Source organism: Oncorhynchus kisutch, linkage group LG21 (genome assembly GCF_002021735.2).
Source record: "Oncorhynchus kisutch isolate 150728-3 linkage group LG21, Okis_V2, whole genome shotgun sequence".
NCBI classification, from domain to species: Eukaryota; Metazoa; Chordata; class Actinopteri; order Salmoniformes; family Salmonidae; genus Oncorhynchus; species Oncorhynchus kisutch.
The window spans coordinates 18,226,619-18,240,902 of NC_034194.2; the positions used below are offsets into that span (position 1 = coordinate 18,226,619).

General features: G+C 41.6%; 1 protein-coding gene across 1 annotated transcript; it reads left to right on the forward strand.

Annotated features, from left to right (window-relative positions):
- Positions 1–715: 715 nt before the first annotated feature.
- On the forward strand, positions 716–13,960 carry plg (plasminogen). Its single transcript, XM_020455205.2, has 19 exons — positions 716–918; positions 2,083–2,218; positions 2,311–2,417; positions 2,867–2,981; positions 3,116–3,255; positions 3,692–3,812; positions 4,195–4,313; positions 5,611–5,773; positions 5,915–6,039; positions 6,220–6,379; positions 10,284–10,477; positions 10,584–10,732; positions 10,959–11,052; positions 11,194–11,308; positions 11,437–11,511; positions 12,910–13,050; positions 13,146–13,252; positions 13,415–13,560; positions 13,711–13,960. Exons 1-19 carry the CDS (start codon positions 873–875, stop codon positions 13,873–13,875), a joined length of 2,418 nt encoding a protein of 805 aa, XP_020310794.1. The 5' UTR covers positions 716–872; the 3' UTR covers positions 13,876–13,960.
- Positions 13,961–14,284: the final 324 nt, after the last annotated feature.

Here is a 14,284-nt window from a genome sequence, read left to right on the forward strand (position 1 = left end):
TGTAATGTCGTTCCCACTTCCCGCCGAGGTGACGTGTACCCAAAATGAAGCCTCATCGAGGAAGAACAGGTTTGCCAGAGAGAGAGAGGGAGAGTAGGCCGAATGTGAAATACAATTCCTACAACTAATAGTATGGTATCATTATATACCTATAATTACCCCTCTCGGTTCACCTTCCCTGTCTCTCATACCTGAGGCATAATGAATGAATGAGAGGGAAGCCGTTTCAGTAATTCTTGCAAAAATAGTATCAAGTACCTGAAATGAGGCGATTCAGTGAATTACTCAATTACATAAGTAGGTTGTTTGGTAAAGTTCTGTTTGTAAAAGAGGACATTGGTCTCTATTAGCTGATAATTAACCACCAATATCGATTTTACACAAAACTAGTATACACAGATAATTTGTTATCAAAATGAAATGTTCTGAAACAAAACATCTGAAACATTTAAATCTACTTTCATTTATTGCATTAACCTAGTGATTTTTGCACTAAAACATGTCACTAAACACTACCTCTGTCTTTGATTTCTAATAGGGGGTTTGAGGTGTGGCTGTACATACAGTGACACAACATTATTGATTAGAATACAAATCCCTCATACAGTATAAAAATTAGTTATGGATGAAAGATTTCACAATCAGTTAGGCTGAAAGGAGCTGTAGCCTACTGTACATCATGACAGTACTATGTATGTGAAAGGAATAAAAGGCCATTGACAAACAGAGCCTGACCTCTGCTCCATGTCCTTGTTAGGCCAATGATTGACTGATGACTGAAATCTATCTATTTTGTCTCACTGACATGGTTTAAACGACACAAAACGTATCCCACTGGTGAGTTTGTACGCACTGCTTGACAGTGCTGCATCATGGACCTGTACAAAGCAGTGTTGCTAGGCTTCCTTTTCTCTGCAGGTAAGATACAGCTGGCATCATTTGACACATTTTAAATTGAAGTGAACTGAAGGACTCCCACACAGTGTTTATACTTGCAAATTGAGCATTTATTCACAAATGAGTCCTATCTGTACACTGAAGTGTTTTGCTAGGTTCCTGTGTTCATGAATTTACTTCAGGTGTGCTTAGTTCTTTAATCTAATAATTTTGTAAGATTATCTTCTGTCAAACCTTAAAACTGTATTCTTCTTCTTACTGTGTAATTCATCTTGCAGATAGGCCTACTGTACAGTGTATTTTAACTCATTATTAGCCTTTATAAACTGGGGGGTTCGAGTCCTGAATACTAATTGGCTATACGGAGAGATTTACAGGAGCAATTAAGGTTAAGTGCCTTGCTCAAGTGCCCATCGACAGAGTTTTCACCTCGTCCGCTCAGGGATTCGAACCAGCAGCTTTTCAATTACTGGTCCAACCCTCGTGAACGCTAGGCTACCTGCCACCCTCATCATTTATACTGTATATCCTATGTGTCCATATTCTACCACAACCAGTTTAATTACTATTCATAAACTAGGTGGTTCGACCCCTGAATGCTGATTGGCTGACAGCCGTGGTATATCAGACGTATACCACGGGTATGACAAAACATTTATTTTTACTGCTCTAATTACGTTGGTAACCAGTTCATAATAGCAATAAGGCACCTCTGGGGTTTGTGGGTTATGGCAAATATACCACGGCTAAGGGCTGTGTCCAGGCACTCCTTGATGCGTCGTGCCTAAGAACAGCCCTTAGCTGTGGCATATTGGCCATATACCACAACCCCTCGTGCCTTATTGGGCTAGATTTACTGCTGTATAATAAGTAGGCTACTGTGGAAGAATGAGTAAATCCAATAAGTTTTGCACTGTATTTAAGAGTAATAGGAACAATGTTGTGTTAAAACACTGTTCATTACACAAACATTTCTATGTATTTCTCTTAGTTGTAAATGGTTTTGAAATAACTTGTTTTTTTTGTCTGTGGTGTATGTCCACTCCACAATTGGCTAATCTGGTATATAGTGGTCTTTAACAGCACTTTAGCCCTGAAACCATTGAGCTTTAGCTTTGCATCACAGAGCAATTGTAAGCAAATTCTACTAATTACTAATTATTTCTTATCTGTTTGTCTATTCAGTCAGTGCGGGTATCCTGGATGAATATGCAAAAACAGAGGGCGCCCGGATTATGTCTATACTGAAGAGGGAGTACTCAGTAGGCACGGTCATAGAATGTGCCATCAAGTGTAATGCTGAAAGAGCTTTCACTTGCAGGTAACTTAAGGCATATGGCCATTACATGAACAGCGATAATGATTTACACATGAGTTACATAGTCAGATTTCATTCTGAATGTTTCTTGGCAGGTCCTTTATATACATTGAAAAGGATCAAGAATGTTTGACAATACCTGCAAACACCAAAACAGAGCAAGTTCTGAGAAGAACCAGCACAGCTCTCTACGAAAAGAAAGGCAAGTCCTAAAGCCTTTCAGATTCTCTCGATAAGTAGCTAGGCCTGAAAGGGCTTCCTATCATCATTAATGCATAATGATCTAAATGTAGGACTGTGAGTTTCATGTGATTGCATTAGTCCACATTATTTTCGGTTAATATTTAGCTAACCTCTGTGGAGAGTCCAGTAAGAGGTTTGGACTGTGTCTGTAAGCAAACAGAAGAGGTGATGCAGATTATCTAAACAACCCAGTCCAATCAGTCTTTCAGTGGGAGGTACATACGGTATATCAAATACATACTGACCATATATGACAACGTCTCAGATAGTAAAGGCCTGATGATGCTTTTTGATTACCCAAGAGGGGTGTTTAGTACATTGCTGAACTTGCCTAATAAAATCTCAAAGATTATTAACCAATCAAACCCACCTACTACTGTTGAGATATGCTATTCTATGTCTTTATAGTGTATTTGATGGAGTGTGTGAATGGAATCGGTATGGACTACAGAGGAACGAAGTCCAAAACAAAATCAGGGAAGAAATGCCAGAGATGGGCATCAAAATACCCCCATAACCCCAAGTATGCTCACACACACACCTACAATATTTCTCATATTCCTATAAAGTATTTTATTGACATATTATTGACTACAAGCAACTTGTGTGGTTAGATTTCTTTGCAGCAGAAGTAAATTCACAGAATCATTCCCACAGCATGACCCCTGCAACACACCCCAATGCCGACCTGGAGTCCGACTTCTGTAGAAACCCAGATGGCGACAGCAAAGGACCTTGGTGCTACACCAGAGACCCTGAGACCAGGTGGGAGACCTGCAACGTCCAGGACTGCAGCGGTACCCTTAATATCTTGTTATTTCCCCACTGCCAATAAGATGATCATATAGCTGATGTCATGTTGGTATAAAAAGTTAAAATCCCAAAAGCAGATTACACTCTTAGAAACAAAAGTGCTATCTAGAACCTAAAAGGGTTCTTCGGCTGTCCCCATAGGAGAACCCTTTGAAGAACCCCCTTTTTTTTGGTTCCAGGTAGATCCCTTTTAGGTTCCATGTAGAACCCTTTCCACAGAGGGTTATACATGGAACCCAAAAGAGTCCTACCAAGAAACAAAAAGGGCTCTGCTATAGAGACAATGCAGTGTATACATCTTTAAACAAATAGTTGACTCGCTTTCTTAGTCACTTTTCCTCATCACAACATCACTTTGTTAATACAGTAGGTGTAATTTGGAAGTGTTTTATTTCTAAAGTGCTGTTGTTTGTCCCACAGAGGAATGTATGCACTGCAGTGGTGAGGACTACAGGGGAAAGATCTCTACCACTGAGAATGGTTACACCTGTCAGCGCTGGGACGCCCAGAAACCTCACAACCACGGCTACAGTCCCAGCGCGTAAGAGACTTTACTGTCTCTCTCTCTATGTAATATTAGATAAATAGGGAAAGGGGGATACCTAGTCAGTTGTACTACTGAATGCCTTCAACTGAAATGTGTCTTCTGCATTTAACCCAACCCCTCTGAATCAGAGAGGTGCAGGTAGGCTGCCATAATTGACATCCAGTCTTCGGCACCTGGAGAACAGTGGGTTAACTGCCTTGCTCAGATGCAGAATGACAGATTTTTACCTGGTCAACTTGAGGATTTGATCCAGCGACATTTCAGTTACTGGCCCAACGCTCTAACCACTAGGCTACCTACAGTTTATATGTTTACCATGTGCTCCTTCATCTGCCCCTCTTGACCTCTTCCTGTGTCCCTTTCCCTGTCTCTCTAGTCTTCCTGAGAAGTACCTGGAGGAGGACTACTGTAGGAACCCAGATGGGGACCCCAAACCCTGGTGCTTCACCACCAGCCCCTCCAAACGCTGGGACTTCTGCTCCATCCCTCGCTGCAGTGAGCTTTCACCCTATCTTTTCTATCTCTCCCCTGTCCCCTCTGCCCACCATGACCCTACCATGACCCTACTAGTGACTGTCATCCCATTAATGTCTTTTAGTCTTTTCTCTCATTGGTCTCTCAACTACCTTTTGGTCAAGTTGTTTTTCTACTCTGCATTTTCATCATCTCACCACAAGAGGCCAATATAGCACCTTCTCACACCACGCGTAAATAAATTGTTGTGTGTGTACCACTTAATTATCCGATTAGTCCAAAATATTTTTCAGCAAAATTCACTATTTCATTTGACCATACTTGTTCACATATTGGTTGTTTGTGTCAGTGAATTTCTCCGTTATTATCGAGAGGCTTTTCTATTTCTTGATTTCAAACACGGTCTTTTGCACATTTTTGTTTGTAGTATAGTAGACTTTTTGAGACATGAATCGTGTATATGTGCCATTCAGAGGGTGAATTGGCAAGACTAAATATTTAAATGTCTTTGAACAGGGTATTAGGTGCCAGGCGCACCGGTTTGTGTCAAGAGCTGCAACGCTGCTGTGTTTTTCACTCTCAACAGTTTCCCGTGTGTATCAAGAATGGTCCACCACCCAAAGGACATCCAGCCAACTTGACATAACTGTGGGAAGTATTGGAGTCAACATGGGCCAACATCCCTGTGGAATACTTTTGACACCTTGTAGAGTCCATGCCCTGTCTCAATATTAGGAAGGTGTTCCTAATGTTTGTTATACTCAGTGTATATTATTGTCATATGCAGCAAATGTCCCAGCAGAATTTTTACACACTATATTCTGGTCTTTCCATGTACTGTACTTTTATATAGACTGCACTTCCATGTTTGGTTTCATTGACTCTCCCCTTTAACTGCACCTAATTGACCAATTTGTAGCTACAACTTCCGAGTCTGTTGGAGAAGATCAGCTTGAGCAAAGTGAGGTGTAGAACGACTGATCTACAAATAGTATTCCCTTGCCAAATAATAGGTTTTGTGCGATCAAGATTCGCAAAGCTACGTTTTTCCTGGCTCAGGTGATACCTCGCCCGAACACACAATCACAACCAGACGTTGATTGATTGTTTGAAGACAATTACAGAATATTTCCTAGGATTTTCTACCTGCAGCAACACTTGCATGATAATGCTGGAAATACCAGTAAAAGCACAGTGCCTCATTTATGAAGCAAAAAGCAGGACCCTCCCCATGACCCCTGCTCTTTCACATAAAAATTATTCAAACATGAGTTTTTCACTCTCCCTTCTCTCTCCCTTCTCTCTCCCTCTCCCCTAGCTTCTGAGCCTCCCACAGTGGTGGAGGAGCTCACCTGTAGCACAGGCGACGGCGGTGCCTACAGGGGAACTGTTGCCGTGACAACGTCTGGGAAAGCCTGTCAGGTCTGGGCAGCTCAGACGCCCCAAAAGCACAACAGAACTCCAGACAACTACCCATGCAAGTAAGATCAACCCACGGGATTGGGCAACTTGTTTTTACTTAAACAAGAGCAGAGCATTGCATTTGTCAGTGTTTTAATGTCTTGAAGATGCAGACTGACTGTGACTTAACCAATATGAGTGGTTGTTTGTGTTCCTGTCAGAGGCCTGGACCTGAACTACTGCAGGAACCCAGACAATGAGAGGATGCCCTGGTGCTACACTACAGACCCAGAGACACGTTGGGAGTACTGCAAGGTGCCTAGCTGTGGAGACGTTCCTGGACCAGGTCACTTTACACTGTCGTGTGATGATGATGATAATACATTGGATTTATATAGGGTGCTAAAATTGCTATACACTAACTACATAATGAAACTCATATCATCCACTATCAATCCATACATCCTACATTTTTCACCAAAATTAATATTTGGTTAACAGGGTTCATAATATTTTTGATGTTCAGATGACGCAGCTCCCACTCCAGCTGAGGAAGACTGTTATGTGGGCAGCGGGAGTGGATATCGTGGCATGGTGACAGAGACCATCAGTGGGAAGAAATGCCAGTCCTGGAGCTCGATGACACCTCACAGTCACAAGAAGACACCTCAGGACTTCCCTAAAGCGTGAGGCCTAGAGCATAGTCAAATATAATCTCTATCTAGATCATCTGTAACTTTATTTCTGTATTCTACTATCTGGTCATTTAAAGTAGAAATGTGGGGGGGGATCAATGAAATTGATTCTATGACTCCAAGTATCAAGTGTGTATTTATATATATACACAGTGCATACAGTTGAAGTCGGAAGTTTACATACACCTTAGCCAAATACATTTAAACTCAGTTTTTCACAATTCCTGACATTTAATCCTGTTAAAAATTCCCTGTCTTAGATCAGTTAGGATCATCAATTTATTTCAAGAATGTGAAATGTCAGAATAATAGTAGAGAATGATTTATTTCAGATTTTATTTATTTCATCACATTCCCAGTGGGTCAGAAGTTTACATACACTCAATTAGTATTTGGTAGCATTGCCTTTAAATGGTTTAACATGGGTCAAACGTTTCGGGTAGCCTTCCACAAGCTTCCCACAACATTCCTCCTGACAGAGCTGGTGTAACTGAGTCAGGTTTGTAGGCCTCCTTGCTCGCATACACTTTTTCAGCTCTGTCCACACATTTTCTGTAGAGTTGAGGTCAGGGCTTTGTGATGGCCACTCCAATACCTTGACTTTGTTGTCCTTAAGCCATAACTTTGGAAGTATGCTTGGGGTCATTGTCTATTTGGAAGACCCATTTGCGACCAAGCTTTAAGTTCCTGATGTCTTGAGATGTTGCTTCAATATATCCACATAATTTTCTATCCTCATGATGCCATCGATTTTGTGCAGTGCACCAGTCCCTCCTGCAGCAAAGCACCCCCACAACAAGATGCTGTCACCCTTGAGCTTCACGGTTGGGATGGTGTTCTTCGGCTTGCAAGCCTCCCCCTTTTTCCTCCAAACATAACAAAGGTCATTATGGCAAAACAGTTCTATTTTTGTTTTATCAGACCAGAGGACATTTCTCCAAAAAGTACGATCTTTGTCCCGATGTGCTGATTTTTATTGTGGTTTTGCAGCAGTGGCTTCTTCCTTGCTGAGCGGCCTTTCAGGTTATGTCGATATAGGACTATATACAGTATATTGCTGTGGATATAGATACTTTTGTACCTGTTTCCTACAGCATCTTCACAAGGTCCATTGCTGTTGTTCTGGAATTGATTTGCACTTTTCGCACCAAATTACACTCATCTCTAGAAGACAGAACGTGCCTCCATCCTGAGCAGTATGACGGCTGCGTGGTCCCATGGTGTTTATACTTGCGTACTATTGTTTGTACAGTTGAACGTGGTACCTTCAGGCGTTTGGAAATTGCTCCCAAGGATGAACCAGACTTGTGGAGGTCTACAATTGTTTTTCGGAGGCTGATTTATTTTGATTTTCCCATGATGTCAAGCAAAGAGGCACTGAGTTTGAAGGTAGGCCTTGAAATACATCCACAGGTACACCTCCAATTGACTCAAATGATGTCAATTAGCCTATCAGAAGCTTCTAAAGCCATGACATAATTTTCTGTTTAAAGGCACTGTCTTCTTAGTGTATGTTAACTTCTGACCCATTGGAATTGTGATATAGTGAATTATAAGTGAAATTGTTGGAAAATGTACTTGTGTCATGCACAAAGTAGATGCCCTAACCGACTTGCAAAAACTATAGTTTGTTAACAAGAAATTTGTGGAGTGGTTGAAAAACAAGTTTTAATGACTCCAACCTAAATGTATGTAAACTTCCGACTTCAACTGCATATTTTGGGGGGCAACTGCACGCAGATACATAAAAGCGTTCATCTGACTCCGGGGAAGAAGATAAAGGACCTCATTGCCAAAATCCTAAAGTATCCCATTAACTTAACTAGCGGTAGTTGGCTGTACCTGCTCAAAACCTCAGATATTTCTCCTTCTCTAGATTGATCTTCTTTTTAACTGGTGAGCGATGTTTTCAGCACTTTTATTTCCATGACTGATTGTTTTGTAATGGCTCTCTCTTGTCCCTCTGCAGCAGACATGGTGAGCAATATGTTTGGAACATCGAATCGCAATAGAATTGCAGTATTGAATCGCAGTACATACAGAATCGTGAGAATCGCAAGAATCAAATTACATATTGTATTGGCACCTACACTACCGGTCAAAAGTTTTAGAACACCTACTCATTCAAGGGTTTTTCTTTATTTTTACTATTTTCTGCATTGTGGAATAATAGTGAAGACATCAAAACTATGAAACAACACATATGGAATCATGTAGTAACCAAAAAAGTGTTAAACAAAATATATTTGAGATTTGAGTTTCTTCAAATAGCCACCCTTTGCCTTGATGACTGATTTGAACACTCTTGGCATTCTCTTAACCAGCTTCACCTGGAATGCTTTTCCTACAGTCTTGAAGGAGTTCCCACATATCGTGAGAACTTGTTGGATGCTTTTCCTTCACTCTGTGGTCCGACTCATCCCAAACCATGTCAATTGGGTTGAGTTCGGGGGATTGTGGAGGCCAGGTCATCTGATGCAGCACTCCATTACTTTCCTTCTTGGTAAAATAGCCCTTACACAGCCTGGAGGTGTGTTGGGTCATTTTCTTGTTGAAAAACAAATGATAGTCCCACTAAGCCCAAACCAGATGGGATGGCATATCGCTGCAGAATGCTGTGGTAGCCATGCTGGTTAAGTGTGCCTGTGGTTCTAAATAAAGTAGTTAACACTGCGGATAACACTGCCTGTGATTTTAAATAAATCACAGGCAGTGTTACCATTAAAGCACCCCCACACCATAACACCTCCTCCTCCATGCTTTACAGTGGGAAATTGACATGCGGAGATCATCCATTCACCCACACAGCGTCTCACAAAGACACGGCGGTTGGAACCAAAAATCTCAAATTTGGACTCTAGACCAAAGGACAAATTTCCACTGGTCTAATGTCCATTGCTCGTGTTTCTTGGCCCAAGCAAGTCTCTTCTTATTATTGGTGTCCTTTAGTAGTGGTTCCTTTGCAGCAATTTGACCATGAAGGCCTGATTCACACAGTCTCCTCTGAACAGTTGTTATTGAGATGTGTCTGTTACTTGAACTCTGTGAAGCATTTAATTGGGCTGCAATTTCTGAGGCTGGTAACTCTAACGAACTTACCCTCTGCAGCAGAGGTAACTCTGGGTCTTCCATTCCTGTGGCGGTCCTCATGAGAGCCAGTTTCATCATAGCGCTTGATGGTTTTTGCGACTGCTCTTGAAGAAACTTTCAAAGTTCTTGAAATGGTCCGTATTGACTGACCTTCATGTCTTAAAGTAATGATGGACTATCGTTTCTCTTTGCTTATTTGAGCTGTTCTTGCCATAATATGGACTTGGTCTTTTACCAAATAGGGCTATTTTCTGTATACCACCCCTATCTTGTGTTGTGACAAGGTAGGGTTGGTATACAGAAGATAACCCTATTTGGTAAAAGACCAAATATATTAAGGAAAGAAATTCCACAAATGAACTTTTAACAAGGCACACCTGCTAATAGAAATGCATTCCAGGTGACTACCTCATGAAGCTGGTTGAGAGAATGCCAAGAGTGTGCAAAGCTGTCATCAAAGCAAAGGGTGGCTATTTCAAGAATCTCAAATATATTTGGATTTTTTTTAACACTTTTTTGGTTACTACATGATTCCATATGTGTTATTTCATAGTTTTGATGTCTTCACTATTATTCTACAATGTAGAATATTATTCTACAATGTAGAATAATAGTCAAATTAAAGAAAAATCCTTGAATGAACAGGTGTTCTAAAACGTTAGACCGGTAGTGTAAGTATGATGATAATATCGTATCGTGAGATCCCTGGCAATTCCCAACCCCAATTTTAAGCCAAACAAGGTAATATGTCATTATTCAGTGTCTGAGGACATTAGATGACATGTCTTTTACCTATGTTTCACAGCGATTTGAGAAGAAACCTGTGTAGGAACCCTGATGGAGACCGTGCTCCATGGTGCTACACCACTGACCCCTCTGTTCGTTGGGAGTTCTGCGCTGTGGAGAAATGCCCAACGCCTCCCAAGCCTACTTCTAAGCCTGACAAGCCTGACAAACCCGATCAGCCCAAACCAACACCCGATCAGACACCCTTAGATGGTCATCCTTTTTAATCCTTTAATCCATCCATTCAATCTACATTGTCAATGTTCAGGGGAGCAATTGATTATATTATATACTGATATCATTTTCTGTTGACGTTCAGATTGCAAGGTGGGCAATGGGGGGACATACAGGGGTCCTACTTCTATGACCATGTTGGGTGTCACATGTCAGAGGTGGAGCTCCCAAAGCCCCCATCAGCATGCCAGTTTCAACCCTGAATCCCACCCTGACAAAGGCCTGGAGTCCAATGTAAGTCCATGGAATTTAGATGTACTGTATTTAAAGGCTCTTTTTGACCATTTTAATTGAAAACAATCACAGTAAGCTACTTAATTGTTACCCAGAGGTTATTTGATATTGAGCTGCATTGGGCCTTTAAATAATGTCAAACAATACTGTGGAAGTACTGCATATGATAGAGGAGACATTTGGGAAGATGTACTTCAATTAATTCAGCGTCTTTTTTCACTGTTAGAATTGCAGAAACCCTGACAATGACGTGAATGGACCATGGTGCTACACCACAGACAGAAACAAAAAATGGGACTACTGCCAAATCCCAGATTGCGGTATGTGGCCTACATAGAAATACAGTTTCTGTTAATCATTATACATATGGCTGTGCTGAAACAAACGTGTTACATCCAGATCAATTTGGTTACTGTGTACATGGTAGAATGCACAAATAAAACTGTCTTTTTGCTCTTCAGCTGGCTTGAAATGTGGGCAGCCGGTTACAAAACCCAAGAGGTGTTTTGGTCGCATCGTTGGAGGCTGTGTGTCCAAACCCCACTCATGGCCCTGGCAGATCAGCCTGAGGACCAAGTATGGAGGATAGCATCCCATTCCCTTTCATGAATTGTATTAATGTATTGATATTTCCATCCAGACAGATAAAACAATATATCTCTTGGATAACTAACTTCTTCACTCTTCTGTCTGTCCTCCTAAAGCACTGGTGTTCATTTCTGTGGGGGAACTCTGATCGCCCCTCAATGGGTCCTCACCGCTGCCCACTGCCTGGAGAGGTGAGAGAGCAGTCCGCATTAACTCAGTTGTCTTGAGGTTTATTACTCAATAAATGTATACCAACAAGAAGAGCAGCTGTACATACACTATACTGTCAAATCAAATCAAATCAAATTTTATTTGTCACATACACATGGTTAGCAGATGTTAATGCGAGTGTAGCGAAATGCTTGTGCTTCTAGTTCCGACAATGCAGTAATAACGAACAAGTAATCTAACTAACAATTCCAAAAAAACTACTGTCTTATACACAGTGTAAGGGGATAAGGAATATGTACATAAGGATATATGAATGAGTGATGGTACAAAGCAGCATAGGCAAGATACAGTAGATGATATCGAGTACAGTATAACATATGAGATGAGTATGTAAACAAAGTGGCATAGTTAAAGTGGCTAGTGATACATGTATTACATAAGGATGCAGTCGATGATATAGAGTACAGTATATACATATGCATATGAGATGAATAATGTAGGGTAAGTAACATTATATAAGGTAGCATTGTTTAAAGTGGCTAGTGATATATTTACATAATTTCCCATCAATTCCCATTATTAAAGTGGCTGGAGTTGAGTCAGTGTCATTAACAGTGTGTTGGCAGCAGCCACTCAATGTTAGTGGTGGCTGTTTAACAGTCTGATGGCCTTGAGATAGAAGCTGTTTTTCAGTCTCTCGGTCCCAGCTTTGATGCACCTGTACTGACCTCGCCTTCTGGATGACAGCGGGGTGAACAGGCAGTGGCTCGGGTGGTTGATGTCCTTGATGATCTTTATGGCCTTCCTGTAGCATCGGGTGGTGTAGGTGTCCTGGAGGGCAGGTAGTTTGCCCCCGGTGATGCGTTGTGCAGACCTCACTACCCTCTGGATAGCCTTACGGTTGAGGGCGGTGCAGTTGCCATACCAGGCGGTGATACACCCCGCCAGGATGCTCTCGATTGTGCATTTGTAGAAGTTTGTGAGTGCTTTTGGTGACAAGCCGAATTTCTTCAGCCTCCTGAGGTTGAAGAGGCGCTGCTGCGCCTTCTTCACGATGCTGTCTGTGTGAGTGGACCAATTCAGTTTGTCTGTGATGTGTATGCCAAGGAACTTAAAACTTGCTACCCTCTCCACTACTGTTCCATTGATGTGGATAGGGGGGTGTTCCCTCTGCTGTTTCCTGAAGTCCACAATCATCTCCTTAGTTTTGTTGACGTTGAGTGTGAGGTTATTTTCCTGACACCACACTCCGAGGGCCCTCACCTCCTCCCTGTAGGCCGTCTCGTCGTTGTGTAGTAGTGGCTGAGTGATAGCCTCTTACACAACAGAAGAAGAGCATTACTTTTTAGTAATGTTTACTGTGAGGCTCTAATTATGGATTAAATAAAAGTTTGTCTTTCTATGTTTGTGCGTATCAGATCAAAGAGGCCATCTGCCTACAAGGTGTTCATGGGAACCCACACAGAGAGGGCAAATGAGGCGACCAAGCAGGAGCGTAACCTGGAGAAACTGATCCTGGGACCTGACAGGACAGACATTGCACTGCTGAAGCTAGAAACGTGAGTGAGACCAGAAAAACTCAATAACATTTGTCACATTTGTCTTGCTGTTTGGAAGTCAGAGGCTGTAAAAACACTTGTGTGATTGGTTGCAGCCCTGCACTCATAAATGACAAGGTTTTACCAGTATGCTTACCCGAGAAGGATTACGTGGTACCACCTGGAACAGAGTGCTATGTGACAGGATGGGGAGAGACACAAGGTTCAAGAGTCATGCATGTTTTTTTACCCTTGTGATTTCTCTCATAACATTAGACAGAATTAAGTAATTCTTCTGTTCAGGACTCCATTACTTTTATTGTTGCAAATGTAGCAATTATTTTCTATATTTTCTGACATGAAACATTGATCTTTGTGTTGGTAGGAACTGGTGGAGATGGGCTCCTCAAGGAGACGGGCTTCCCTGTTATAGAAAATAAAGTGTGTAATCGTCCTGCCTACCTGAACAACAGAGTCAAGGACCATGAGATGTGTGCTGGGAACATTGAAGGGGGAACAGACAGCTGTCAGGTATACATGCTCAGCAACAACTAGTAGTCATTCAATATCAGTGAGGACTGTGTGGTTGGTTGTAAACTGCAGTTTCCACAGTGATTTTAAACATAACTGTTTTAGAGTGATGATGATAATGGTGGTGATGATGTTTTTGACCTCTTCCAGGGTGACAGTGGTGGCCCTCTGGTGTGTCATGCCCAGAACAGCTTTGTCCTCCAGGGAGTGACATCCTGGGGTCTGGGCTGTGCCAACGCCTTGAAGCCAGGAGTGTACGCCAGAGTATCAAAGTTTACGGATTGGATTAACAGTCAGATGAAGATTCATTCTTAACTCCCTACTGTGTCATTTGAGCCACAAATCTAGTTTTGTTAAGAATTGAAAGTACAAATTAAATACTTGTGGTAAGTGTCAGAAATTGCAAGGTTCATTATTTTTGTTAAGAAAACAAAATAATTCAATTGTTTAGCAATGCAATTATGTTCTAGCCTGGAAGACAGCGATGGTGTTCGGCCACAAAAATATAGAGAGGAGAGAGGAGAGAAGAGAGGAGAGGAGGACCAAGGTGCAGCGTGGATATTGTCCATATTTTAAATATTTTAATGAACACTGAAAACAAAACAATAAACAACCAACGAACAGCCCTGTAAGGTGCAACACAACACCAAACAGAAAATAACCACCCACAAAACACAATGGAAAACAGGCTACCAAAATATGGTTCTCAATCAGGGACAACGAT

What these genes read in the sequence shown, in the direction of transcription:
- plg (XM_020455205.2), top strand. Translation starts at nt 873, where the DNA reads ATGGACCTGTACAAAGCAGTGTTGCTAGGCTTCCTTTTCTCTGCAG. An exon ending in CAACGTCCAGGACTGCAGCG is followed by an intron (nt 3,256 to 3,691) that starts GTACCCTTAATA and finishes TTTGTCCCACAG; the next exon opens with AGGAATGTATGCACTGCAGT. An exon ending in CCTCAGGACTTCCCTAAAGC is followed by an intron (nt 6,380 to 10,283) that starts GTGAGGCCTAGA and finishes TATGTTTCACAG; the next exon opens with CGATTTGAGAAGAAACCTGT.